The 27,760-nt window shown below is 52.2% G+C and overlaps 1 protein-coding gene and 2 pseudogenes across 1 annotated transcript; all 3 read right to left on the minus strand.

Annotated features, from left to right (window-relative positions):
* The window catches only part of LOC136539563 (F-box protein PP2-B11-like), a 40,136-nt pseudogene extending 39,235 nt beyond the window's left edge, over window positions 1-901 (minus strand).
* A 2,891-nt stretch (window positions 902-3,792) lies between these two features.
* Window positions 3,793-10,176, minus strand: LOC136539554 (D-xylose-proton symporter-like 2; annotated as a pseudogene).
* Window positions 10,177-12,320: 2,144 nt separating this feature from the next.
* LOC136539572 (probable NADH dehydrogenase [ubiquinone] 1 alpha subcomplex subunit 12) lies at window positions 12,321-26,771 on the minus strand. Its single transcript, XM_066531542.1, has 5 exons — window positions 26,573-26,771; window positions 13,660-13,686; window positions 13,476-13,567; window positions 13,072-13,181; window positions 12,321-12,710 (listed from the first exon to the last, which is right to left on the minus strand). The coding sequence occupies exons 1-5, from the start codon at window positions 26,659-26,661 to the stop codon at window positions 12,549-12,551; spliced, it is 480 nt and encodes a 159-aa protein (XP_066387639.1). The 5' UTR covers window positions 26,662-26,771; the 3' UTR covers window positions 12,321-12,548.
* Window positions 26,772-27,760: the final 989 nt, after the last annotated feature.

The raw sequence follows: 27,760 nt of genomic DNA on the forward strand, positions 1-27,760 counted from the left end.
ATTCTTTTGAGGAGATATAGCTATGTTAAGTGCATAACAAAAATAGACTCACATTTGTTTTGTTTTTACATATGCTCAACTTGATAAACCCAACATATGTCATCTAATTAAATGGTCGGCATTTGATGTAGTTCTTACAACATTACCACGAGATCACTCATTTCATACAGGGTTCCACATGTATTATCTTATCATCTAGTTTCTAGGCTGCATAGCTGGAATCCTAGTCGTGGTTTCTAGGCTGCATAAATGGCAGTGAGCTCGACGCCAGTCACTCTGGCGCCGAGCTCAACGCCAAGATCTACGGCACCGAGCTCGGTGCTAGAGTGACTGGTGCAGAGCTCACTGCCATGTCATCTACTATGTCCAGGAGCTCGGCGCCAGAGACGCTGGCGTCGAGACGTGTTAGCTCGGCGCCAGCACCAATGGCGTCGAGCTAAGGGTCCATTTTCTGAATTCTTTCCGCCAGGGGTCTATTTGTGAGAAACTTTCAAAAAAAAGGGCTAAAATATAAAAAATTCGGGGCACGTCACAACACAACACAACCGGAACCGGGTGAGTGATCAGTTGAGTTGATGGATCGAAATGGCAGAAGCGGGGGACAGGTCGAGATCCCATACCGTGAGGCCGTCGGCGAGGAGGACGGGTCTGGCGAGTCGGAGAGTTGCATGAAGAGCTGCTTCTTGGTGGGCTACGGGTCAGCGGGGAGCTCCCCGTCGACGAGTGGGGGCAGGAGGCGGGGCCAGACGGCGTCGGCGTCGGCCGCGGCACGGAAGGCCGGCGAGACCGCGGCTACGCGACAGGCGTCCAGTGGCCCCGTCCAGGCCAGCGACACCAACAGGAGGTCATCCGACAGGCGCACGATCTTGCAGGTGTCGGGCGCCGTCGCCATCGACTCCATCGTCGGTCCCCCGCGCCTGTTCCCCTAAGGGGCCGTTCAGCTGATCAGGTTTTGGCTGATTTCGGATCATTCAATAGTATTCTGTGAGAGAATAAGATGAATCAAGAAGAGAACTAATCAGTCGAGCATGGACTTAAGTATTTACAATTATAACGGGTCTGTTTATAAATTTACCAGCTACGAGCGTCCATTTTATCACTTTTACGCATGTGGCCATGCCACCCAGTCAGCATGGGCACCCGAAATGTGGATGCTGCCTCTAAGGCTATCTCCAACAATACCACCTAAAATACAAGACCCATTCATACTTTGGATAGCGCTACAGGCAAAAGGTTCCATATCTATTCGTCATCTTCTCCAACAACAAGACCCAAAAGAAAATTCTTTCTGCAAATGGGTTTCCAGGAGAGAGGATACCCATATTTGGGTTGTGTCTCTCAGGCAACCCAAAATAGGTCTCCCGTATAGGTACTCTGTTGGAAGCTAATTTTGGATCTTTCACTACCCATTTTGGATTTGAGTCTCCTTATCAGAAACAGTCTAACCTGCTCCTCTCTCTCCGTCTCTGACATCCTGTAGCTCCCTCTCACTGACACGTGGGCCCCCACTCGTTAGCTCCGTCTTCCGCCTCCAATATACGCACACATCTCCGTGATCTGCTCACGTTGGTCGTGGAGGACAGAGTCGAAGACGCCCGCGGATAGCATCGAGCCAACGGTGTCACCACCCGGCGGAGGCGCGAGCGCGCGGTCGAGGCGGGCCGCGAGCCACGCGTTGGCGTTGTCGAGCGCCTCGAGGTCCAGTCACGACGTCCTTGGCGTCGAGGGCCGCTTGTAGGCGGTTCACCACGGCGTCAAACGACCGCAGCAGCGCCTGGTTCTCGCGCACCTGGGCCTCGAGGTGCGCCGTGAGGGTCCCGTCTCCGTCCGGAGAGTGAGATTGGCCCCGGTGGCGCAGCTGGCCTTGGCCGTGGGGAGCTCGTCCCCGGCAGCGCGGCTGGCCATGGCCGCGGGCGAGCTCGGCCCCGGCGGCGGGCGGTGCCGGGGGCCACCTCCGCGCCACGCGCACCTCACCAACTGCATCCACCTGCGCCACCACCATGGTCACGCGCACGGGGGAGCGGGAGCGGGAGGCGCGTCGTCGTCGGGCCGGAGGCGGAGCCCCGCATCCGTGGCGTCCGCGTCGCTGATGCGCGACCTTCTCGCGCTGCAGCGCTCGCGCTCGCTCCGGGACCCCTCCGCACGCCGCGCCGTCGAGTCGTCCAGGGTGGCGGCCGACGCCGACACCGAGGACGACGTCGATCTCCCCGCCGCCACCAAATCCCGCCGCAGCGCCGGGGCGCTCAAGACGCTCCTGGACCAGCTCGCCGAGAAGCCCCACCCCCATCCGAAACCCGGCCGACGCCCGCCCCGCCGGTTCAAACGCCGGGCCGGCCGCCGCGCCACCGCTGTCAGTAAGCCTATGGACCGTGCGGCCGCGCTCTCCGTCAACTCCAGCTCCCAGGAGGCCATCTGCGGCAACAAATACATGTTCGATAGCGGCGCGAGCATGGCCGCGGGCGAGCTCGTCCAACTCCGCGCCCTGCGAGAAGTTTCTTCGTGTGCTGGAGGTGTTAGACGAAGTTGACGAGAGAGGCCCATCTAAGCAGAGCTGCAGGACCCGGCTCTTAGAGAGGAAGAGAGAGGAGCACGTCAGTCATCAGGGCAGCATCGACATTTTATATGCCCAATCTGACTGAGCACCAACGTGTCAGGTAGACATGGCGTGTCACATGCGTAAAAGTGATAAAACAGATGTTAAAACTTCTCTTATGGTATCCGGTAAATTTGTAATTTTCATTTTAAGGATGAGAAGATCGTTATAATGATAAATATGTAAAATTGTTGGTGCCTCAGATTGCCGGCCAGCTGCTAGGTAAGAAGATGCACAATCGGTCTATTCGTTGTTTGGTTTCTGGGCTGATTTGGACTGGCTGGTGCTGGTTTGTTGTGAGAGAAAAATACTGTTGACTGGCTGGTTTGGGCTGGCTGAAATCAACAAGCGAACGGGGTAAATGATGAAGACTCCTGGAAGACAAACCTGATGATAATGGACAGGAATGAAGTGGGAAAAGAGTAGGGGCCGGCCATCCAGTTTCAGTGTAATGAATGCTGACCAACCGATGAGAGGGCAGCTGGTTAGCACCATGTTTCGCTCGCATGTTTCAGCGTGCAAAAGCAACAAATCACGAGCGCCGAGGCAATACACTAAAGTTTAGCAGCCAAAAGTTACGGCTATTGTTTTGCCATGGCAAATGCATCTAAACAAGACCAACTGTTGTAGTATATAGGCTCTATTCTGCTGTATTACTTTAGCAGTACTTTTCAGCGAACGAACAATATTTTTCTCTTACAATAAATCAGTATAAATATTAGTATAAGCCAAATTTCAACTAAAGGAACAGGTCTCGACGGCTTTTTCTAGTAGTATGGATGTGTTTGGTTGCCCGGCCCACGGTGGCTTTTTGCTCGCACCCGCCTGGTCACTTTGGTCAAAGATAATAAAAACTTGAATTTTGAAACACGTGCACATCTTATGATGCTAGATGGAGTATGTCATTATGTTAAGCATGTTATTACCAAATTGATATTTGACGATGATATTGTGAAAAATCATCAAAATATGTCAATAAATTAGAAGAGTATAGATGTTTCAAAGACTCAATTTTGTTTTTTTTTATCAGTACTAAGCTTGACATATTGATTGAATGGCAGTCATTTTGGCAAAATCATAATAATACCTCAATTTTTTAGAAAAAAAGGAAATTTTATTTCAGCCTCTGCAAAAATTTTGCACGCAGCCAGCCATTATTTTCTGGATTCTGTGGGATGTCGTCTGTGCATTTCATTTGTTCAAAAGCCAACTTCTGAAAACTTTCAAAAGCTGGCTTTTACAAGCAGCCCACGGAAGCCCAGCTTTTGAAAAGGCCTAAACAAACAGGTCGTAAACCCATTCTACAACCAACTGTCAAGATGGCTGAACGCTGAATGCGCTGGCTCTACAGTCTACAGTACCAATGCATTGCCCCATCGATTAATATTGCAGGCTTGCAGCAACCTACCGTCTCGGTTTATACCGGGAAAGAAAGAAGTATTATTGCTACAACAGCTTGTAGAACATTTATAGGAATAAGCTAACTACGGCAGCAGACTACAACTACAGACTCGCTTCAATCTCTTCCAGGGTGAGTCCTTTTGTCTCAGGGACGATCCAGAATATGAATACAAGAGATGCCACAGCAATCACCCCGAATCCAGAGAAGAGCACCCCCGTTCCAATCAAATCCTACGACACCATGCATACACACAGTTATCATCAACAGGCATCAGATAGCACATATATTGTACATGACATGAATTCATAGCAACACTCTTGGCGACAAAAACAGAAGGACAGGGTAGGCTCGTACCTCCAGTGGAGAGAAAGCAAAGGTGACCAGAGCGTTAGACGCAAAATTCACAAGAACAGCAACACCCAGTCCACGCCCTCGCAGCCTCAGCGGGAAAACCTCTGAGATCATAAGCCAGCCAATAGGACCAAATGAGAGCTGCAGAGAAAGTTCTCTTTGTCAGATAGGTTAGGTTGTCACATATGAACTCACAGATTTGAAGCAGAAGCCAACTACTGAAACTTAGGTGCAAGGCAATCCATTCTACTACTATTTCAGAAATAATAATGCTCCAGCTGATAGAAGTCACAATAATCCTCGTTGGAGTTCTCAAACAAGGTAAGATGGCTATTGTACAAGGGGGGAAAGTACCTGATAACAACCAACATATAGTAGAAGTGCTATTACAGCCACATAGGAGGCATCTTTCAGTAAAGTGTAGTAGGAGGACAGCAAAAATAAGGCAACAGTCTGCAGATTGTAGAATCAACAGGTAATCAGTAACCATAGGAAAACCCATCAAGACATTTGTCTTCCGCTAAAAGGCTAAACAACTTGAGGCAGACTTACGATTCCACTGACACCTCCAATAAGTAATGGTCTTCTGCCAAGTCTGTCAACCACAAGGACTGCTACTCCGGTCATGATTAGCTGCAGTATGGAAACTATAACGTCATTACTGAGTATTGAGTAAGGATGCATGGAACCTTGCAAAGGAAGACAGTTTGGACCGAGATTAAAAACAATATATGCTTCCTCTCAAATGTAATTCTGTAATGTAATTATAGATTGCATTGCAAAAGGCCTTTTCAGGGGCATAAAAAAATCATATTAAAATAGTAAAATACTCAGGTTAAATTTCAATAAAGCATATGCAAAAGTATTCACATGTACCTTCAGTAAGCCAAGAAGAATTGACACACGAGTGGCATCAGATGCCCCAGAAAATCCAGCACTCTGCTTGCAAACAAATGATAGATATGAGTGATACAGGAACTCAAGAGAATAATGTGGGATCTAAAAAGTACTAATCGCAAGTTGCCCAGACAAGTTTGACAATTATTTCCACCCTGAAAGTTAGATTGATAGTGTTTTGAAGCCCTGAACCCCTACACTGGAATTCATCACAGTAAGTCCTAACACAACTGGGTTTCTATAATACCCAAACATGCTTGAACTGGATAACTCCATATAGGAAATCAACAGTATGTCAGTACCTGAAAGATCGTAGCAGCATAGTATAGCACGCTAGGTTGACCAGTGACCTACATATACACATAAGCCAGGATCAGATGAAAGACCATAACATTTATTTTTCAGAAAAGAACGCCCTGTGTTAGTAAAAGCACAGGAATATATTCCAAATTAAAGATATAAGAGATCACCTGCTGAAAGAACACCAAACCACATCCAATTATCATTGCTTTAAGACATTTTCCTTGAAAGATCTCACCAAAGCTAGCTTGCTTCTCTTGATCAACATACGAAAGTTCCTCCAGAATCAAGTCAATCTGCTCTGAGACCAAATCAGGTGAAGCTTGACCCCTCAATCGACATAAGCATCAGGTTGCATTTTCTTTTGTCTCCGGCAGATTTCCCTTCCCTTGTATGGCACATAACAAGAGCCACCTAGGTGATGAGGGTAACCAGCACATTCCAGCTCCCATTATGAGACATAATGGTGTGCTGGAGGCATACATGTAACGCCAACCACAAACCACTTCAACATAGAGATTTCCTGCTATATAACCAAGCTGCAAAAATACAAGTAAATAAGAAGACCGAAAGATTGCTGAAGGGGTGATAAAGAAAAAAAAAATAGTATACACTTACAAGCATCCCAAGAACAATAAAGAACTCCTTTAGAGAAATGAGCATGCCTCTTATCTGACTCGGTGCTGTCTCTGCAATATACATTGGAGCAGCATGCATAGCCTGATGAAAGCAGCTTACATAAGCATCATATCTTTGTTTTTCCCCCCAAAACAAAACATAAGCATAAGGCCTCATAAAGAAATGTGTGTGGTCATATGCTAGGCAATGTGCAGTGTCAACTATGACAAGAGATTCCATTACCAATCCAATTCCTATGCCATATAAAAAGCGGCCAACCACCATGATAGCGAAGTTGGGTGCTACTGCTGTCGTCAGGACTCCAATCAAATATGAGATAGAAGCGAGGATAAGCTCTTTGCGTCGTCCTGTGCAAGGTAGTTGGGATAAATAATAATGAGACGGCCAGACTAAATTGCGCCGTAGATCATCAGTAGCATGGAAAAAGAAGAGGGGTGATAGTGATACCTAAAAAGTCTGCAATTGTATATGCCAAGACAGAGCCGATCAAAGCACCATACAGTGAGCCACTGACCTGCATCAGGCATATTGGGTGATTACATCATTCAGCAACAGGACACCAGTTAGTGAACCCAACCTTGCTGAAATAGTTTTTGACGCAGAGTAAAGCATTACCACAAGGCCAGTTTGCACAGATGACAAATTGTACCAAGTAGTACCACTGAATGTCGATGACTGCAAAATAGATTTGACGACAGTCAAATTAGTAATATTGACCGAACTGACGTGCAAGTCCTAATGCGGCATTTTTTAGAAGCAACAAAAAACAAGATTAGCACTAGTGTAATACTGTTATGTGGCTGCTAGGATTGAGAGGGAGAGGCAACGTCTGGCGGGGCTACAGTACCGACGGTGCTACAGTAAAGCGGGTACTGTTCGTGCCCATAATTGTGGTGGCTGGGATGCGAGGGAGGCGGGAGGCTGGCCGGGGGCCTTGCCCACGGCCAAGCAAGAGGGAAAGGATTTCCTTCTTAATTCTTGCTTGATTAAATTAATACATCTCCTCTCCTTATATAGAGAGGTATACTTGACTCCTAAGCAAGACTTACTTGACCCTTAAGCAAGCGACATTTATCTCTAAATAACCCTAACACTAGCGGGCTATACCGCCAGCCCAGGCCCAATAGGCTCATGACGTACTCTAACACTACACCCCACCTGGACATGTAGCTCGTCCTCGAGCTGCAACCTAACGAACTTATAACGCTGACTCGACTCCTAACACCTAAAAACAAGCCTTTTACATCTTGACTTATTTTATTATTCTCAACCTGAAATAGACTGGGACTCTTTATTTTTGACTCTTGAACATAAGGTGGACACCATCCGCACGCCAAACCTGCATGTGTACAGCCTCCTGGATTCCATGGACACCATCTAGACGAAGGTGCATGTGTATGGCCACCTGGAAGTGGTCGCAACAGCGAACAGCGGAGGCGCCCTCGCGGCGGCCAGTGGCAGAATGCGACAGCGCTACGCGGTGCGCTCTCGCTGGTAACCCCACGCCTTCTCCCCGCCAGACGACTGCTGGTCTGCACCGCACAGAGAAGAGCGGAGGGCTTTCGATGGAGAACGAGGTGGAGGGATGCGCCTCCCCAACCGCCGCCCGTAGGGAAAATAGCATCTCCACCGCCCATGGGGGAAACCACATGCCCGAGATCCCCGACGCAGCGGACGAGATCGAGGTCCTCCGCGCAGCGAAGCGCAACGTGGAGGAGTTGCGAAGGGGTGCAGGGCTGAATCAGCTGCAGATCGCGCATCTCCCGCACCCGCCGACGTGCTAGGAGGCCGCGCGTAGCAGCCTGCAGCCGCACCGCAGCCGGCACCGCAACCGACACCTGGCAGGTAAGCATCTTCCCCGCGAAGGGATCCGGCAGTGGCTCATCGGAACCTGGCATCGGGAACCAACTTGTAGAAGCGCGGAGGGTGAGCGCCGTGGCTAACACCCGGAGCGGCTGGTTCTGGAGCAAAGGCTGCGGATGACGAGGCGTTGTGGTGGTGCTGCATGTTGCCGCCGTAGAGTAGAGGGCCATCAACGCCTCCATAGAAAAACCCCTCGGTGTAGGAGGGCTGCTGTACCGCCCCACTGTAGTGGATCATGGCGCCTGTGGTAGGGGCTGGGGCAGCCAACGTCGTGGTCGCCGGAAACGTTGTCATCGTATACACCGGCCCTACCGTCGGGGCCAGGGCATAAGATGGGATCGGCGACGGGGAAGGCCGCATCCGCAGGAGATGGATGGGAACGCCCGTCGTGCTGGAGTAAGGCATCCCATACGGCAGCACCGCTGGCAGGGTGGTCGCAGCCGGTTGCAGCGGCGGCGCATAGGGCCCGACGAGGAAGGCCCTGATGCCCGCCACGACCTGCCCTAATTCCAAGATTGCGGCCGTCATCTGCTCTGGGGTGAGGACGAGGGTGGACGGCACCGGAGCAGAGGGCGCAAGCGCCCCTGAGGACGCCAGCGCGCCCAATGCCGGCGCGCCCGCTGTGTGGGGCAGCAGCGCCGACGAAGACGCCGGTGGCGGCGGGTGGGTGTGCGGCGGCGGCGGATGGGAAGAACTTGGTAGAGGGCTGAACATGATCGAACCAGAGATCTCTGATACCAGATTGTTATGTGGCTGCTAGGATTGAGAGGGAGAGAGCTGAGGGAGAGGCAGCGTCTGGCGGGGCTACAGTACCGGTGGGCCACAGTAAAGTGGGTACTGTTTACGACCATAATTGTGGCGGTTGGGGCTGCGAGGGAGGCGGGAGGCCGACCGGGGGCCTTGCCCACGGCCGAGCAAGAGGGAAGGGATTTCCTTCTTAATTCTTACTTGATTAAATTAATACATCTCCTCTCCTTATATAGAGAGGTTTACTTGACTCTCAAGCAAGACTTACTTGACCCTCAAGCAAACGACCCTTATCTCTAATTAACCCTAACACTAGCGGGCTATACCGCCAGCCTAGGCCCAATAGGCTCATGACTTACTCTAACAGATACCTTGAGTGATATGGTTGCACCGGATGTTGCCCCAATGTCATAGCCATAGAGAAGGCCTCCCAAAGCTGGAAAGAAAAACCTGCAACAAATTCAACAGACAGTGGAAGACTTTGGTAAGGTAAACTGTACATGTGTGCAGTGCACAAAGTTATTCTTTTTTTTAATGAAAACTGTGGCAACCATTCCGGTTGCCTGAAAGTTGGTTGTCAGGCATTGAATCTGTTAGGTGAAATGCCAAGAAGGAGCTGAAACTGTACGAAATTTGTGCAGTAAAAGGCAGAGCAGAGACTTTTGGGCGAGAGGCTCGAGAGGAAGCTGTAATCCATTCCATGGAGAGACGAAGCACAATTTCGAGAGCAAGATTTGGGGCACGGGCTGAATGTTGGTGAGCGCAGGATAGGAATCGTGAAAGGTACTGTAGCAGGTAGAGTACAAGAGAAGGATGGAAGTGGAGAGGGGTGCTTATTAAACTCACGGGAAGACGGCGGCGGAGACGGAGTAGCACTCGACGGAGGCGGGAGCCCTGAGCAGCAAGGGGCGCCTGCTCTCGCAGTCGTCGTCGTCGGTGTAAGCCTGAACGCCGCCGGATGAGACGTGGATCTCCTCCTGCTCGCTCTGCCCCTGCTGGCGCAAGCACAATCGAGGACGACGGGGGCATGAATCAATCGGTAGAAAGAAGATGGAAAGCTGAAGATGCTAAAACAGAACGAAAGCGATAATCGAAGTAGTTAATTGCTGGAGCCCAAAGGCGAGGAGGGCGTGCCCGTCCATCCATACCTTGTTGGAGTCAGAAGACGGCTCCGCAGGAGGAGGATGGGAAGCCATTCGAGTAGGAGGGCTTCGTGTTCGTTTGCGTTGAGCACTCGAGCGTACACGGTCAAGGCCTGCTCGAGGTTCTTGGCACGTCTCGTCTGGGTCCGCCTGCGATTTGAGGAGCGGCTGCGTGTGAGTGCGTGAGTCGCGTGTGTGGGTAGGTAGGTAGTTGCGGGCTGCGGCTGCCCGCCCCTGCGGAAGGGACCAGCGAGGGAGAGAGATCGGTGATGCAGCCGGGCACGTCTGCCTGCTGTTAGGCTACGTAGGAGTACGTGTTCAGTGGATTTTGCCGTCGGTGTTGCCCTCCCGGCCGGTCTGCAGCTGGGCGAGCAAATCCGTCAGTCGAAATGGAGAACAGCAGATTGATTGATTCTGCGTCTGAACTCTTCTACGGCCTGGCAACTATTTCACTCCGATCATAAGAAAACGGCAATTCTAACGAGAATTCGAGCATTTTTTGCGACATCAAAAACTCAACATCTCTATACGACGGTTCATGTCCAAATCAACCTCTTTATCCGTCCGATTCATGTAACAAGGTTATCTGCTTCAACCCGGCAACGGCTCTGAGAAGGTTAGTGTTAGAGGCTTGAGGTCTCTACTCTCTAGCGATGATTCAGATAGGCTTAGAAAAGTATGGTAAAATCTAGGGCAAAATACTAAACTGACAGTGACAGTAATAGCAAGTGAAAGGAGCGATGAGACAAGACAGCACTGATACTGTCAATCAGGAAATAGAGGAAGACGGTTGGACAGAGCAAGGGCGAGGACGTCATAGTGATACTTCAACAAAGCTAGGTTACTATGGGGGGTGGGAGATCGATTGATGCCCTGTCAAAGCTAGGTTAGCGTGGGGGTGGGTTGGTGATTTGAAGAAGTTAGGGTGAGCAAAAATAGATTAGTGTGGGGTGGATTGATGTCCCAGAGAAATTGGGTTTGACTTGGTGACAAGCAAAGCTAGGTCATTGTGGAGGTGGATTGATGACCCAAAAAAGTTGAATTGTTAGGATGGGCAAAAGCTAGGTCAATGTAGGTTAGATTGATGACCCGAACAAGTTTGTTTTGACTTGGTGACGGACAAAGCTAGGTTACCGTGGATGTGGAATTATGACCCGGAGAAGTTGGACTGTTAGTATGTGGTGGATCGATGACCCAAAAGTTGGGTTAGTGTGGAGATGACCCAGAGAAGTTGAGTTGTTAGTGTGGGCTGGATTGATGACCCAAAAGTTTAGTTGACTTGGTGATGATGACCTTCTCATCTCCAGCTCTCTTCACATAGCGGTCCAACAAGTATCTCACTCCGATCATTGGAAACAGGAATCCACAAGATAATTCAAGTGTTTCGGTGACATTCAATACTCAATTCCTCTTCTGCCTGATTTATGCCCAAATCAATCTTTGATCTGTCCGGTTTGAGCAGCAAGGCTGTCTCTTCCAACCTTGACAACACCTACGACAAGGCTAAGGTTCGAGGTTTTGGGTCTTGGGCCAGGATTCTGATGGACGTAAAAAAAGAGATAAATGTAGGACAAAAGGCTAGACCGACGGCGGCGGTGATGAGAGTGGCAATGACATTGGAAAGAGGAGAAAGATGGTTGGGTGGGCAGGGGTGAGAGCATCGCAGCGATGGTTGGATGGGTAAGGGTTTTAGTGTCTCGGTGATGCCTTGACAAAGATGAGGTAGGCGGGTGGGGCCTTAGTAGTCAGGTTAATATAAACATGGAATGGGAACAGAAACAAGAACTTTAGGTAATAATTTATAATGGCCCCGTTCGGCTTACCCCATATTCGGCTTGTTCGGCTTCTTTTTTCAGCTGCAACAGTGTCTTTCTCTCACAACAATTCAGCTAGAACAGTTTCAGCCAGTTTCAGCCAAAATTCTACCAGTATGATAACGTAAATGTTTCTGAATCAGAAACATTGGCCTCCGGCTGCTAAGAACGGGACAGAAGCATCAAGGTGATGCCGCCGCAAAATCATGTTGGTGCGATGACGTGGGTAGAGGCAGTGATAGTTTGTTTAGCAGCACATCAATCCATATGAGTTGTGAGATGCTTGTATGAAAAATTAACTAATATCGACCCAAATACCTCCCAAATCATATAGATAGAAGTTGATTGACATGCAGTTCAGCCCAAAAAGCTTTGACGATGGTTGTCGGAGGTAGAAACCGGAGAAATGGTTCATGGTACGAATAAGTAAAGAGATGGACAAGAAAGCCGTAGAGCGTTGGATCTTCATCCATGGTCATGAAATTCAAGTGTGAGGTGTCCAAACACCACCCAACAGCTGGGTAGACAGCTCCCTCAACCAGACCTGTTATTCTCTCGTACAATTTCAGAGATAACCGAAGGCAGTAACAACTGCATGAGATATTCCCCAAAGCTGCTTTTACAGCAGTAACAACAACATTTCAATGTCAAAAGATGATCGAATTATACAGTATTGGGATTCAGAACAACATTATTTGGGCCCAGTCCAAGCAACAACCCAGAGGCTATTCAGCTCGGTGATACCTGGCCCAATGCAAGAAAACGCAAACATTTCAGCAGCTTCCCCACATACTCAGGAGCTAGGCTTGCTCTTTCTTTGGCTCCCAGGGCTGATACCTCGTCCAGTCCCTTTGCCCCGGATTCAAAGCATGCCCCTTGGAGTGGTAGATCAGCTCTTCACCCTCACCGGAGTAGTTCTGCTTGTGCTCTACAAGGTACCTAGCAGTCTTCTGGTTCAGGAGCTGCAACACAGGAAAAATAAAAAAGACACCAAATCAGCTTAACCAATTTTGATTTTCAGATACTAATTAAGATATCGCCTTGAAGCTCCTTGCAGCAAATGAAATAGACACCCACATCCCCTCAGGCAAATAGCCCAAAAATGTGGGTGACAAAAAAACATGAAGTGTTTCCGAGAAACCAAATTTTATTCATCTATATTAAACAAAATCCCAAATCATCAATACTGGTGCTCAATTGTAAAGTCACTTCACACAATCAAGGCAAAGAAACAAGGCATCAAGCACCGTTGCAAGCACGTCAGAAGACTGAAGCATGAACACTATTCAGGAATTAAAGCAAATAACATGGAGGGAAACTTGCCTTATCCCCAGTGCTATCTGTGATGTGGTGCAGCCATCCATGCCATTCAGGAGGCACTTGGGATGCATTGTAACGACCTTTCTCTGCATATTCTACCCACCTATGCCTCCCTGCAAAATTTACCATGCTTAGTGTTCTAGTGTACTATCAAGGCGGAATGACCAGCAATGCAAGAGATATTTTGCTCCTACAAATACATGCACATCAGTGAAGTGAAGCCCAAAGGAATAACAGCTAAGGTATTTATCTAATAGGTTTGAGAATCGAGAAGAAAAAAAAAAGAGGTGAAATACAATTGCTGCCAATGACAGTCTACTGCTTTCATGATCTAAATTCGAATCACATAATAATTTCACAATAAAAACAACCATGGCACATCAACTAGCAGAACAGAGTTTACTCACCATATTGAGTGTCATGTAGTTTCTCATAGTATTTGTTTCCAAACTTGTCAACTCCTACAAGTGTTGCGCCAATATTGTGAATTTTCGTTTGCCTGAAAAAAAAAAGAGATTAGCTGTGCTGACAGCTGAGACACATAACCACACCCATTCCTTGAAAATGGAGGACAGGTAGGTGGCCACTTACAAAAGGTTCCCATCCAGAAGGCATTTGCTGTAAATAACAAGATGTTAGAATATGGCAACAACGCATTTACATCTGCACTGTAGAGTTTAGCTATGTCTCCAAAACTGGAGAACTCATATCAGGCATGACACAAAAACAATTCCTCGAAATAGAAACATGTGACACACAATTTATATGGTGACACACCATTGCAGAAAAGTAAAGGATTATAAAACAAGACAGCCAAACTTTCATGGCTACTGTAAACAGTTAAAATTGAAATTGGTGGTATACTGTGTCGTTTTGAAGGACTCCAGGTGAAAGTGGAAATCTGTAAGTAATCATTGTTTTGAACCAAGTATAGCCCATCAAGATTGATTACACTAATTGTTGGCACATGGAGTAGCAGATTCTGTTGCTATCACTACTAATTACCATAATTTGCAATGTCTGGTCAAGCAGTTTGATCTGACTGAACATGTACGTGGTACTAAGGTATACAACAGAAGACAAGAAAGAAGAATGCATGAACACCAGGAAGGAATTTGTCGGGTTCATAAACCCGAGATCCCTCATGGACCGACTTCCCAACAAAAGCTCGGCCCGACAGACAACGTGGCGAGCAATGCGCAACTCATGAGCCGGCCCAAAAACCTAGACGACAGGCCAGAAGGACGATCCAATCGGAAGGCCTGGCCGAGGAGGAACGGCGCCCGCTTCCGACTCCGGCCCACCACTCCGACCGGAGCACTCTTTTCGGTCTCCAGCCCGCCTCCGGACGGTCTCTCCGACCGAAAGGCCTGGCCAAAACGCCACTTCCGACTCTGGGCAACTCCTCCGACCGGGAATACGCCGGACCCCTACCTACGGCTCCTCTCCGACTGACGCAATCAGAGCCGACTGGGACCAACCGACCGGGGACACCCGCTCGGTAAGGACCAAGGAACGGACACAGAAAGTAAGACAGGGCACTCAAGTCAACCGCAATACCGAGGAACGTGCTCTGTACACCTGCAGGATAGTACTCTGCAACCTCCCTAACATGACAGAGCCCAAGCAATGTTGTAGGCGCCGACATTTTCCCCTACAGTGTTGTGGACGCCATCAACTCCCATACCAGACAAACACGGTAAGGCTCCTCCCACGTGCCTCTGAGGCATCAACAGTGTTGTGGGCGCCGGCATTTACCGTACCAGGCGAACATGGTAAAACCCCCTGCATGCCTCTCGGCATCAACAATATGGCAGGTACCGACATCTACCATACCTGAAGAAGACGACGCAACCCCTCATGTACATCTGACATTCAACAGTATTATGGACGCCTACCATCATCTTGTACCCTCCGGCGTGGGCAGCAAGACTTAGCAACGAACGTACCCCCCCTCTCTCACTTGTAAGGCCATCCCTTCATCTATAAAAGGGATGCGCTCTTCCAACAGATAAGTGGATTCAGGTCGATCAAGTTCACTAATACTCAGCAACAGAACCACCAGGTTCAAACCTCGGGCACACACTTGAACACATAGCACATAGCGGAGTTCTCGTCGCTCTCGGTCCCTCTGACCCGAGCCCGACCGGACCTCTTGTAGCCCCCATCTTTCTCCTTCTCGTTTGTAACCCCACTGCAAACTTCGAGCACTTGGGTTCAGGAATAAAGTCACCGACCGACTCAAACTGGACGTAGGGCACGTTGCCTGAACCAGTATAAACCCTATATCATTGAGTGCTAGGCCACTTCCGATCACAACGTACGGCAAAACTACAAATATTTACGTGTTGGTCACTTTCTGCACCGACAGTTGGCATCGTCCGTAGGGAAGACGCTAACACTTTTTGATCATCGAAAGGCTCACTTTTCCGCCACCTTCGCCATGGCGGGCTCAAGCGATACGACTCGCTTCGGCTCACTGGAGTTTCCCACACTACCACCTGTTGGGATGTGGGTTCCACACGTCTTCGAGCCATCCCAGGCCTTCCTCTTTAGAAGTCTAGACTTCCTCGCCGACCGGCTCGGTGTACTACACCTCCGCGGGGAGGCACTCATTCCGGCGCCCGTCGGAGGGGCGCCCTCCATCGGCTCCGGGATGCACGACGACTTCAACGACGAGGCATCTGCGCTTCATTCCGAGCAAACTCTCTGCTCAAACCCCGTTGTGAGTAATGTGCATACTGTTATTTACTCTCTATTTACTATCTCCCGCCGATTATCCGGAGGGACCATATTGTCCGCACCACGAACACCGTACGATCGGTTCCCCTGCGACCTCGCGTCCCCCGCGGACGCGTGCGCTCGAGGGCTCCGAAGGACGCTGGCACCAACCCCTCTCACATCCGAATTCGTAGGAATAGCGAGCTATGCTAGCACTTTCCACGAACTCCCGGATGACGAGGGTGAGAGCGACGGCTCCAGCATTGGCGATGTGGCACCTAGCCACCGTCCGTCCCGGGAGTGCGCTATGGCGGACGTTCCGGAATAGCCACTGGTGGTTGCGGAGTCTGTGCAGACTCACACCCCTCCGGACCCACGTGCGGGGGCCCTCGCGCTCGCACAAGGGCACGCCGAGGAGCTACGACAACAGTGGCAGAACCAGCCGCCGCCTGCGCTGGCGCGCTCGGTGCAGCACGTTGCGCCCCATGCGCATGACCCGACGGACGACGCCCGGGGTCGCGCCCGCCAGGTCCAACGCGACATCATGAATGAGGGGAACGACCCCCCACAGTTCACTCGGGCTAGACAAAACATCGCCGCTGCGGCAATACTTCTGCGCGGCGTTCCCGAGCCCGTCGAACCCCAGGAGCGGGCGGTCTACTGGAACCTCCGGGCGCTGGTAGAAGCCGCCGCCGTTCAACAGGCGGAAAGCTCCGCATCGCGACTCCGACATGCGCCCTCTCTCCCCACTGAGGGAGCGGAAACGCGCCAGACGGATCGCTCCATCCGCTCACCGCTACAGCTGCCGAGCGCGGCTCGGGAGGCAGCAGCTGCGCCGTGGTCCGACCTAGCGCCTGCTCCGCACCGACATCAGGCCCGGTCCGCACCGAGACGCTCGCAGCGTCATCAGCAACCGGCATCAGGCCCGGCATGATGATGACGTCCACCGGGCGGTGTGAGGGCAGGCGACACGGATCCCGGCCGAACCATCGAGGGGAGCGGTGAAACGCGCCCTAGGCATGGTCGTCGGCCAAATGACCAGAGTCCCATCCTTGAGGGCCCGGGACGACGGGCCTTTGACTGGCGTATCCGGAGAGCGCCGTTCCCACAGTGCTTTCGACCGCCAACCAACATCACCAAGTACACCGGGGAGACAAACCCCGATATTGGCTCAAGGATTTCCGGCTCGCCTGCCGAGCCGGAGGAGTGGATGATGACTATTTCATCATTCAGTATCTCCCCATCTGCGTGAGGGAATATATTCGGGCATGGCTTGAATTTCTCCCGAACGACAGCATCCGCGACTGGGCGGACCTCGAGAGGGTCTTCGTCAGAAATTTCTAGGGGACGTATGTCCGCCCTAGTAACTCCTGGGACCTCAAGAGCTGCCAGCAGGAGTCCAGCGAGTCCCTGCGGGATTACATCCAAAGGTTCTCCCAACGATGCAACTCCCTCCCTGATGTCGTCGACGCGGACGTCATCCGCGCATTCCTCTCCGGAACGACCTGCGAGTCCCTGATCCACAAGCTTGGCTGCCTGAAGCCCCGTACCACCCGCGACCTACTCGACGTCGCCACTAACCACGCCTCCGGCGAGAAGACGGTCGGAGCGGTCTTCAACGAAGGCCGAGACAAAGACAAGGCCAAGCGCACGGACCAAGACAAGGGCCCCTCCACACAGAGGGGCAAGAAGAACAAAAAGGATCGGCGCCGATCCGACAACACCGCGTTGGTCGCCACGGCTGATCGCACGGGCAAGCAGCCCTAACAGGGACTGCCTGACCACTTCAACAAGCTCATGGACAGCCCGTGCACCAACCACGTTACCCCATCAAACACCTCTACAAGAACTGCGAGCTCCTCAAACGTTTCATACGACAGGCCGAAAGAAGCAGACGGCAAAGAGCCGACAGCCAAGAAAGGAGGCACGGCGGGTAAGGACGGAGACGGCTTCCCCGATCCTGAGGAATGCATCATGATCTTCGGCGGATCCGACGCCATCTGGTCCAAGCGCCAGCACAAGGTGCGCTATAGGGAGGCATGCGCCGCCGAGACGGCCGTCCCCTCCTCCTCAGCTGGTCGGAATCTCCGATCACCTTCGATCAAAGGGACCATCCCTCCCACGTCGCGAGACCAGGACGTTACCCGCTCGTCGTCGACCCCATCGTCCGCAAGAAGCGCCTCACCAAGGTGCTGATGGACGGAGGCAGTGGCCTTAACATCCTCTACGTCGACACCATCGACGCCATGCGCATCCCCCGGTCGGAACTCCGTCTAGCGGGCTCTCCCTTCCACGGGGTGATCTCGGAAGCGCAGGCATACCCGCTCGGGCAGATCGACATGCCCGTCACGTTTGGCAACCAAGCCAACTTCCACTCGGAGGTCCTCACCTTCGAAGTGGTGGACTTTCTAGGGTTCTACCACGCCGTCTTGGGGCGGCCATACTACGCCGAATTCATGATAATCCCCAACTACACCTACCTCAAGCTGAAGATGCCGGGACCGAACGGCGTCATCACCGTGAGCAGCGCCTTCTCGCACGCCTTCACGTGCGACCGCGAGCATTTCGAGCTCGCCACCGCGGTCATCAACTCGTCCGAGCCTCCGCGGCTCAGGGAGTCGTCGACCCTAGCAGTCCCAGACTGCAACAAACCAAACTCCTCGACGACCTTCCGCCCACTCGAGGAAACCAAGACGGTGGGAATCGACCCCACCGACCCAACCAAGACGGTGCGGATCGGGACCCAGCTTCCTGCCAAATAGGATAGTCGACTCCACCTCGGGTTGCGAGATCCTCTCCTTTCTGGATGCATACTCGTGCTATCACCAGATCGCGATGAAAGAGTCCGATCAGCTCGCAACCTCGTTCATCACCTCGTATGGTTCGTACTGCTACGTAACCATGCCTTTCGGCCTGAAGAACGCTGGCGCCACCTACCAAAGATGCATGCAGCAATGCTTCGCCGACCAAATCGACCCGCTTGATCAGCCTGATCAAGCCGAGCGGCCGAGACCAACGATCGTCGTCTATATTGATGGCATAGTGGTCAAAACGGCTCAAGCTGCGACCTGATCGCAAACTTGGCCGCAACGTTCACGAACCTCCGAAGGTTCAATATCAAATTGAATCCCGAGAAATGTGTTTCCGGGGTTCCAAAGAGAAGCTGCTAGGATACATTGTGTCTGAGCGCGGCATCGAGGCCAACCCCGAAAAAATCACGGCCATCTCCAACATGGGCCCCATACGCAACGTCAAGGGCGTGCAAAGGCTTACCGGCTGTCTGGCCGCTCTGAGCCGGTTCATCTCTCGGCTCGGCGAAGGAGGGATGGCACTCTACAAGCTCCTCAAAAAGACGGACGTCTTCGTCTGGACTGAGGAAGCTCAGCAGGCTCTGGAAAGCCTCAAAGCGTCCCTGACGTCGGCCCCAATTCTCGTCGCTCCCGAACGGGGAGAACCCCTCCTCTACGTCGCGGCCAGCAACCATGTGGTAAGCGCCGCCCTGGTCATCGAGGGAGGAACCGGGACACCACCTTAATGTCCAGCGGGCCGTATACTTCATCGGGGAGATACTCACCGACCCCAAGGTCCGGTACCCCCAGGTGCAGAAACTCATATACGCCGTGCTGATGGCGACCCGGAAGCTCCTACGCTACTTCACGACCAGGAAGTCGCGGTCGTCACTTCATACCCACTCGGAGACATCGTCCGCAACCGCGACGCCGCGGGACGGATCTCCAAATGGGCACTCGAACTCATGGGCCACGACATCAGGTATATCCCCCGTACCGCCATTAAGTCTCAAGCTCTCGGGGATTTTGTTGCCGAATGGACGGAGGTCCAGCTACCGACCCCAGACGTCACCCACAAGTATTGGACAATGTACTTCGACGGGTCTGTTATGGCGCCCGAATCGGGGGCTGGAGTGCATCTGATCTCCCCAGACAGGAGTAGGCTCCGCTATGCCAGCCGCCTCCACTTTTCAGCCTCAAACAACGCCGCGGAGTACGAGACCCTCATCAACGGACTACGCATCGCCATCGAACTTGGTGCTACACGACTCTACGTTCATGGCGACTCAGAGCTGGTCGTCGATCAGGTCATAAAGGAGTCCTCCTGCAAAAGCCCCCTCATGGCAACATATTGCCAAGAGGTGCGCAAGCTCGAGGACAAATTCCAAGGAATCGAGCTGCATCACGTCCCCCGAAAGGACAATGATGCCGCCGATTTTCTCGCAAAATTGGCCGCCAGACGGGATCCATCCCCGAGCGGGGTCTTCATCAACGATCTCCACGAGCCGTCTGCCCGCGTCCTGGAAGGTCCGATCCAGACACACCCCGACGCCAAGCCGGCGCCCGGGGGCTCCGACCCCAGTGCCTCTATGACGATGTCGCCTGCTAACGTCGCCGTATTGGCACTCAATCAAACCGACCGGCGAGCGCCGCTACTCGCCTACCTCCTCGAGGAGGTTCTCCCGCCCGAAAGGACTGACGCTCGACAGATCGCTCAACGCGCCAAGACCTTCGTCGCGCTCGGTGACGAACTCTACAAACGGAATCCATCGGGGGTGCTCATGAACTGCATCCCCACCAACAAGAGGAAGCAGCTTCTCCTCGAGGTCCATGCCGGGATCTGCGGACATCACGCGGCCCCGAGGTCGCTGATCGGAAATGTCTTTCACCAAGGTTTTTACTGGCCCATCACACTACGAGATGCAGAGGAGGTCGTCTGCAGGTGTGAAGGACGTCAATTCTATGCTCGGCAAACTCATTTGCGGGTACAGGAATTTTAAACCATCCCCATCACCTAGCCATTCGTGGTCTGGGGCCTCGACATGGTAGGACCCCTCAAAAAGGGCCCGAGCGGCTTCACTCACCTACTCGTAGCAGTCGATAAGTTCACCAAGTGGATAGAGACCAAACCCATCACCAACATCCACTCAGAAAAGACGGTCAAATTCTTCCTCGACATCATCTACCGGTTCGGCGTTTCTAACTGTATTATCACTGACCACGAGACTAACTTCACCAGAAAAAAGTTCCTAAACTTCAGTGATGGATATGGCATCAGGATCGACTGGCCTTGGTCGGACACCCACATACTAACGGTCACAGTCAGGTCGAGTGTGCCAATAGCATGGTCCTCCAAGGACTTAAGCCACGCATCTTCGACCGACTCATCAAGTACGTCGGGCGATGGGTTGCAGAGGTCCCAACAATCCTCTAGAGCCTAAAAACGACCCCAAACCGATCCACAGGGTTCACACCTTTCTTCCTGGCCTACGGAGCTGAAGCAGTGCTGCCCTCTGACCTCGACCACGGCGCCCCAAGAGTGAAGGATTTCTACCGTGACCGAGTCACGGAGGCTCAGCAAGATGCAGTCGACCTACTCGAGGAGGCCCGCGAGACGACCGTCATCCGCTCCGCTCGCTACCAACAAACTCTCCGCAGGTACCACGAAAGGAAGATCACGGGGACAATCCTCGAAGTCGGTGATCTCGTGCTCTGGAGGACCCAATCAACGAAGAAAAAACACAAACTCTCTCCACCAAGCGAAGGACCCTATACGGTAACCAAAGTAATCCGACCGGACGCCTATCAACTGGGGGACGACAACGGCAACATTCTCGCCAACACTTGGAACATTGAACAGCTACGTCGTTTTTTCCCTAAATTTGGTCAAACCGCTTTTTAGTCAAAACACTTGCTCCTGTAAAGCACCCCAGCCCGAACACTTTCAACCCGGGTCACTCGGAGGCTCCATGAGGGTACAATACTAAATAATACCTCTCTTTTTTACTATCACATGGTAACAACCTTGTCCCCGAACGGAAGCGCATTCCATTCCTTTGATTGCCCTACGTGACTTTGTTCTTACTCCTAACCGAACGCACCCCGCCACGACCTACGGTTACGAGCAGCCGAGCCCCGTGGGCCATGCCCAGGTTCTTAAAAGCTGCAGCCTACGGAACTAACGAGCAGGTGCGGAAAAGAAAGGACAAAAACAAAAGCTATGCTAAGATAAAAACAAGAAACGGATATCACAAAAACAGAACTGATGTATTCATTAATACAAAAACTGCTCACACGGGGGCTCACCCACGAACTCAATTATTACATTTTCTAACTACTACTACAAATACTACTGCGGCCGCTCGACGACATCGCCTGACGCCAAAGGAGAGGCCACGACACACGCCGCCGGACATAACCACCACCACAGGGGCCCCGCCCGGTTCCGCTCCCTCAACTTCGGCGAGCGCAACGGGTACCTCAAGGGCGTCGCACCCATAGATGCTCAGTAGAAGAGCATGGAGCTCCTAACCTTCTCATGCAGTCGAGGCAGCTCCTGGGCAGGGATGCTGCCACCGAGGTATGGCCACCATGGCTAGAAGAGATCTCATAAAACATTATGAACTGGCCAACCTGAGCAGCTGCAGGCACGGAACCCTCCACCAGCACGATCCTGGGCAACTTCCCCTCCGACAAGGCTCGTCCGGTGAAGATCCACCGGAAAAAATCCACACACGGCTCCATCCCGAAAAAGGCCTCGCAGATGAATCCAGCACGCCACCTCCTTCGACGGAAGCCACCCCTTCTCAGGCAAAGACGGCCAGCGCCGCCTCGGGCAGCCTCCAGCTCGACATCGCGCTCCGGATTCACGAAAGGATCTATAAGTCCTCCCCCTCGCTTACCCTCTCTCTCACTTAGGAACCACCGCGGCATATAGGCACTCTCGGTGAGGTGGAAGGAGGAGAGGCAATAGTTGGAGAACAGGTAAAGGATTGCGACGAAAAGCCCTCTCCCTCCCCCTATTTAAGGAGAAAACGCGACAGCTGAAGAAGGGCAAAAGATCAGAGCGAAAAACTCTCCCTTCCCCCATTCAATGCGGATGAAAAACGATAGGACGCACCCCGACCGATGGGACGCACACTGGCCGACGGAACGACGCCTGGTCAGACGGAACGACGCCTAGTCAGACGGGACGTGGCCTGGGTATGACCCACCACTACCGCACGCCGGGCGCAAAAACCAAAGCGTCACCACGCGCAGGCGGCTCTCCGCCTCCCCAGACGGGACTTGAAAAAAATCCAAACAACGAGATCTCTGCCAGGAGAGACCATCGAGCTTCCTAAAATCGATCGAACAGCTCAGGAAAATACCGAGAGACATGTAAGGAGCAAAGGGACGCCCCATGTAGGCCATGCCGACTCCGTCACGAACGACGAGCACGGGTCCCGGTCGGACGTTTCCGATTGGAGCTCTTCAAACCCCGTCACTCGAGTCATCAAGGTAACACTATCGACCCCCGCTATTTCTTTATATAATCATTCATACATTCGTACACGCATTTATTCCATACGCCCGTACCCCCCGGACAATTCGGGCCCTGAATCGCCCAGGGGCTTGGGAACTAAGCCATCCCACGTGCGGTGAAATGCATCACAACGCTCCGTGTTGCGTCACGAAGCGGCAATTGCCTCATTCAACATGAGCAACGACCGATTGGGGTTCGAAGGCCGGCCCACGAAGAGCTCGAGGCCGCCCCACGTCAAACAGAGCCAGGGGAGAAAACGCAGATGAACCCCGTGCGGCCCTTGCCCAGTCTGCCCCAATGCAGATAGGGTCATCTCAACCTTTTCGTTCGATCCTAAACCTCTCGCTAAGCCCACAGAATCTCCATCGAGGGGAGGCCAGCAGACCACCCAGGTCGGTCTCCTGAACGACCCAGACATCTGTCGGGTTGCAGGTAAAGGAGCAGTGAAATGTCACAAGAGGGCAATGTCGACCCCGTCATGAACGACGGACCCAGATTCCACTCGATCATACCCATTAGCGAACTCACCGAGTGCGTCACTCGAGCCCGAGCGATCGAGGCAAACGACAAAGCTCAGCCCCTGCGGTTGTGAGAAACCGTGGACGGGGTAACGCACAAAACTTAAACCGACCCCTACCAAAGCCCAACGGGGCTCGGGGGCTCAAGATCCCAAAAACTAAACTAACTGACTAACTGCCTCAGCTGCGCGGGCTGCACCGACGTCAGAATCCACGACTCCGACTTGCACGTTCCCACGGCGCGTAGCGACGCCAGGATCCGCGAGCTCCGTCTCGTCCGATCCCTAATACTAACTGCCTCGATTGCGCGGGCTGCACCGACGCCAGGATCTATGACTCCGACTCGCCCGATCCCACGACGCGCATCGACGCTAGGATCCGCGAGCTCTGTCTCGTCCGATCCCTAAAACTAATTGCCTCGGCTGCGCGGGCTGCACCGACGCCAAGATCCACGACTCCGACTCGCCCGATCCCACGGCGCGCACCAACGCCAGGATCCGCGAGCTCTGTCTCGTCCGATCCCTAAAACTAACTGTCTCGGCTGCACGGGCTGCACCGACGTCAGGATCCACGACTCTGACTCGCCCGATCCCATGACGCGCACCGACGCTAGGATCCGCGAGCTCTGTCTCGTCCAATCCCTAAAACTAACTGCCTCGGCCGCGCGGGCTGCACCGACGCCAGGATCCACAACTCCGACTCGCCCGATCCCACGGTGCGCATCGACGCCAGGATCCGCGAGCTCCGTCTTGTTCGATCCCTAAAACTAAAAATAACTGACTCGACTAAAATACACGCACACACGCCCGCTGACAAAACCCCCTATGCGATTCTGCCCGAATCACCCGGGGTCTCAGGGGCTACACCCGCGGGTGCGCTCGTTGACGAAACAAAAACTTCCCCTGCTGGCAACACGAAAAACCCCCCAGACGATTCTGCCCGAATCGCCCGGGGGTTCGGGGGTACACCCGCTGGTGCACTCGCGCACACCCGCCGTCGAGACAAAAATCCCCTAAACGATTCTACCTAAATTGCCCAGGGGCTCGGGGGCTCCTGTCGAGTTCATAAACCCGGAGTCCCTCATGGACCGGCTTCCCAACAAAAGGTCGGCCCAATAGACAATGTTGCAAGCAATGTGCAACTCATGGGCCGGCCCAAAAACCTAGACGACAGGCCAGAAAGACGATCCAATCTCCGACCGGAAGGCCTGACCGAGGAGGAACGACGCCCACTTCCGACTCCGGCCCACCTCTCCGACCGGAGCACTCTCTTCGGTCTTTAGCCCGCCTCCGAACGGTCTCTCCGACCGGAAGGCCTGGCCAAAACGCCACTTCCGACTCCGGGCCGCTCCTCCGACCGGGAATACAATGGACCCCTACCTACGGCTCCTCTCCGACTGGCGCAATCAGAGCCGACTGGGACCAACCGACCGGGAACGCCCGCTTGGTAAGGACCAGGGAACGGACAGAGAAAGTAAGGCAGGGCACTCAAGTCAACCGCAATACCGAGGAACGTGCCCTGTGCACCTGCAGGACAGTACTCTGCAACCTCCCTGATATGACAAAGCCCAAGCAGTGTTGTAGGCGCTGAAATTTTTTCCCCTACAGTGTTGCGGGCGCCATCAACTCCCATACCAGACACACAGTAAAGCTCCCCCCACGTGCCTCTGAGGCATCAACAGTGTTGTGGACGCCGGCATTTACCATGCTAAGCAAACATGATAAAACCCCCTGCATGCCTCTCAGCATCAACAATATGGTAGGTACCAACATCTGCCATACCTGAAGAAGACGCAACCTCCCACGTGCATCTAACATTCAACAATATTATGGGCGCCTACCATCATCTTGTACCCGCCGGCATGGGCAACAAGACTTAGCAGCGAACGTACTCCCTGCCTTTCACTTGTAAGGACATCATCTTCATCTATAAAAGGGGATGCCATCTCTTCCAACATATAAGTGGATTCAGGTCGATCAAGTTCACTAGTACTCAGCAACAGAACCACCAGGTTCAAACCTCGAGCACACGCTCGAACAAATAGCGCATAGCAGAGTTCTCATCACTCTCAGTCCCTCTGACCAGAGTCCGACCGGACCTCTTGTAGCCTCCATCTTTCTCCTTCTCGTTTGTAACCCCACTGCAAACTTCGAGCACCTGGGTTCAGGAATAAAGTCACCGACCGACTCAAACTGGACGTAGGACACGTTGCCTGAACCAGTATAAACCCTGTATCATTGAGTGCTAGACCACCTCCGATCACAACGTATGGCAAAACTACAAACATTTACGTGATCACTTTCTGCACCGACAAAATTGGTATGAACCATGACACTAGGTTTGCCGACAGTCTAAAAAAGTTGCTCTACAATATACAAGGCTACATGCCTAGTTCATATAGTCTTGGACTTACTTCATCATATAAAAATTCGAGACATGCAGGAAAGATATATACAGGTGGCTGTGGAATGGATCAATCTAACAAGCAGTGGCAAGCAAGCAATGTATGCTATATGTTGCACACGAGTAAACTGACATTTTAGTTGATTTATACCTGAAATGAATCCACACATGCATATGCAGCGTAAGTGATTGTGGTGTTATGCGGCATGAGTGATTTTGCCATTGTGGTGTTGTGTGAGCTAAGAATTATCCTAGACACTATGGTGGACCAAATAGCGATTCAAAGGTATCTGGAGAGGAACCCTACTTGTAATTTTCCCCGTCCCAGAGGCTAGAGCGCACACCGCAGGAATAGCAGAATCGAAACAAATTAAAAGTTGGAAACTAGTCCGTCAGATCCGCAACAAACAAAAAATACTAGCGGTGAGGAATCTATCTATAATATAAAGCAAGGGAAGAGAGGAGAGATCTGGATCGAGATCGTAATCGAAATGGGGCCCATCTGATCTGCGCAGGGGAGAAGATATTGACGGGAGTTGAGGGGTTACAAGTATCCTTCGTCGCGGACGTCGCGGATGAAGTTGGTGAGTCCCTTCTCCTTGATGCCCCTCAAGACGCCGCGCACCACCGCCGCCATGGATACCGGCGGCAGGACGACTCACTCGCCGGACCGGAGCGAAGAGGGGTGCGGACGTGCGGTGGAAACTGGTGGCTCCTGCTTGCGTTCGCTATTCGGTCCGTCCGGCTCGTCTCGTCTCGTCGCGGGCTCCGTACCTATCGTAGAGATACATGGGCTAGGCTCCGAAGAAGTCTGGGCTCTGACGTCCTTCACTTGTTCTTCTTCATGTGGGCCGGCTTATCGAGCCTACTGGACGAAAGATGGGCTGGGCGCATGAATCAATCGACGCGGACCGCCTGCTCAAAAAAAGCAACTCCTCAAAAAAAAAAAAGTTTCAGCTCAGCAGCTCATCATCTGTCGGTCAGTCGGTAGTCCTCCGTCGGTGCAACCGCAGCCCGCCAGCAGCGAAAGCAGAAAGTTTAACCAGCTAATGGTGCGATGAGCCCACTCGTTCTGAACTGGATCTCTTTGGTCGTGTCCACCATCCCATCGATGCGGAAAGAAAACGAGACGACGATGCTACTCACACCGGTAGAAAACGACATTGGATACCGCCTCGAAATTTGATTTTAGTTCCGGTATTTTTCGCGTTCGGGACTAAAGAGATCTTTAGTTCTGGTTTGTAGCTCCAATCGGGACTAAAGGTCCCTGTCCAATGGCTACTGCGGCAGGCTTTTGCTGCAGGGGACCTTTAGTCCCGGTTGAAGCTATCAACCGGGACTAAATGTTAATTTTTACTCCTGGTTGGTATCTCCCACCGGGAGTAAAAGTCTACTCCTGGCTGGAGGCTCCGTCCAGAACTAGAAAGGGACCTTTAGTCCCGGTTGGTAGCTCCAACCGGGACTAAAAGTCCCCTCCTATATAGCATTTTTTCCTACCCAAGCCCGAGCCACTTTGAGCTTAGTGTTTTCTTGCTTCATCGCCGATCTCTCTTCTTCCTCATCGCCGATAATCACAAGATTTTTCGATTCCTCTATCGATTCTTCGGTTATAAAGGTTACCAACTTTATACTCTCATATTTCATCAGTAGCATATCTCATTTTATAGACTAGATATATGTGGTTTTTTATGGTGGAATTTTTTTTATTTGTAAGCCATTTAAGCTTAAAATCACTT

This window comes from Miscanthus floridulus, chromosome 1 (genome assembly GCF_019320115.1).
Source record: "Miscanthus floridulus cultivar M001 chromosome 1, ASM1932011v1, whole genome shotgun sequence".
NCBI classification, from domain to species: domain Eukaryota; kingdom Viridiplantae; phylum Streptophyta; class Magnoliopsida; order Poales; family Poaceae; genus Miscanthus; species Miscanthus floridulus.

Excerpts from the sequence above, each read along its gene's own strand:
- LOC136539572 (XM_066531542.1), bottom strand. The coding sequence starts at position 26,661 with ATGGCGGCGGTGGTGCGCGGCGTCTTGAGGGGCATCAAGGAGAAGGGA. Across the intron at positions 13,182-13,475 it reads ACTACATGACACTCAATATG|GGAGGCATAGGTGGGTAGAA; the intron begins GTGAGTAAACTC and ends TAAATTTTGCAG. Across the intron at positions 12,711-13,071 it reads CAGATAGCACTGGGGATAAG|CTCCTGAACCAGAAGACTGC; the intron begins GCAAGTTTCCCT and ends CCTGTGTTGCAG.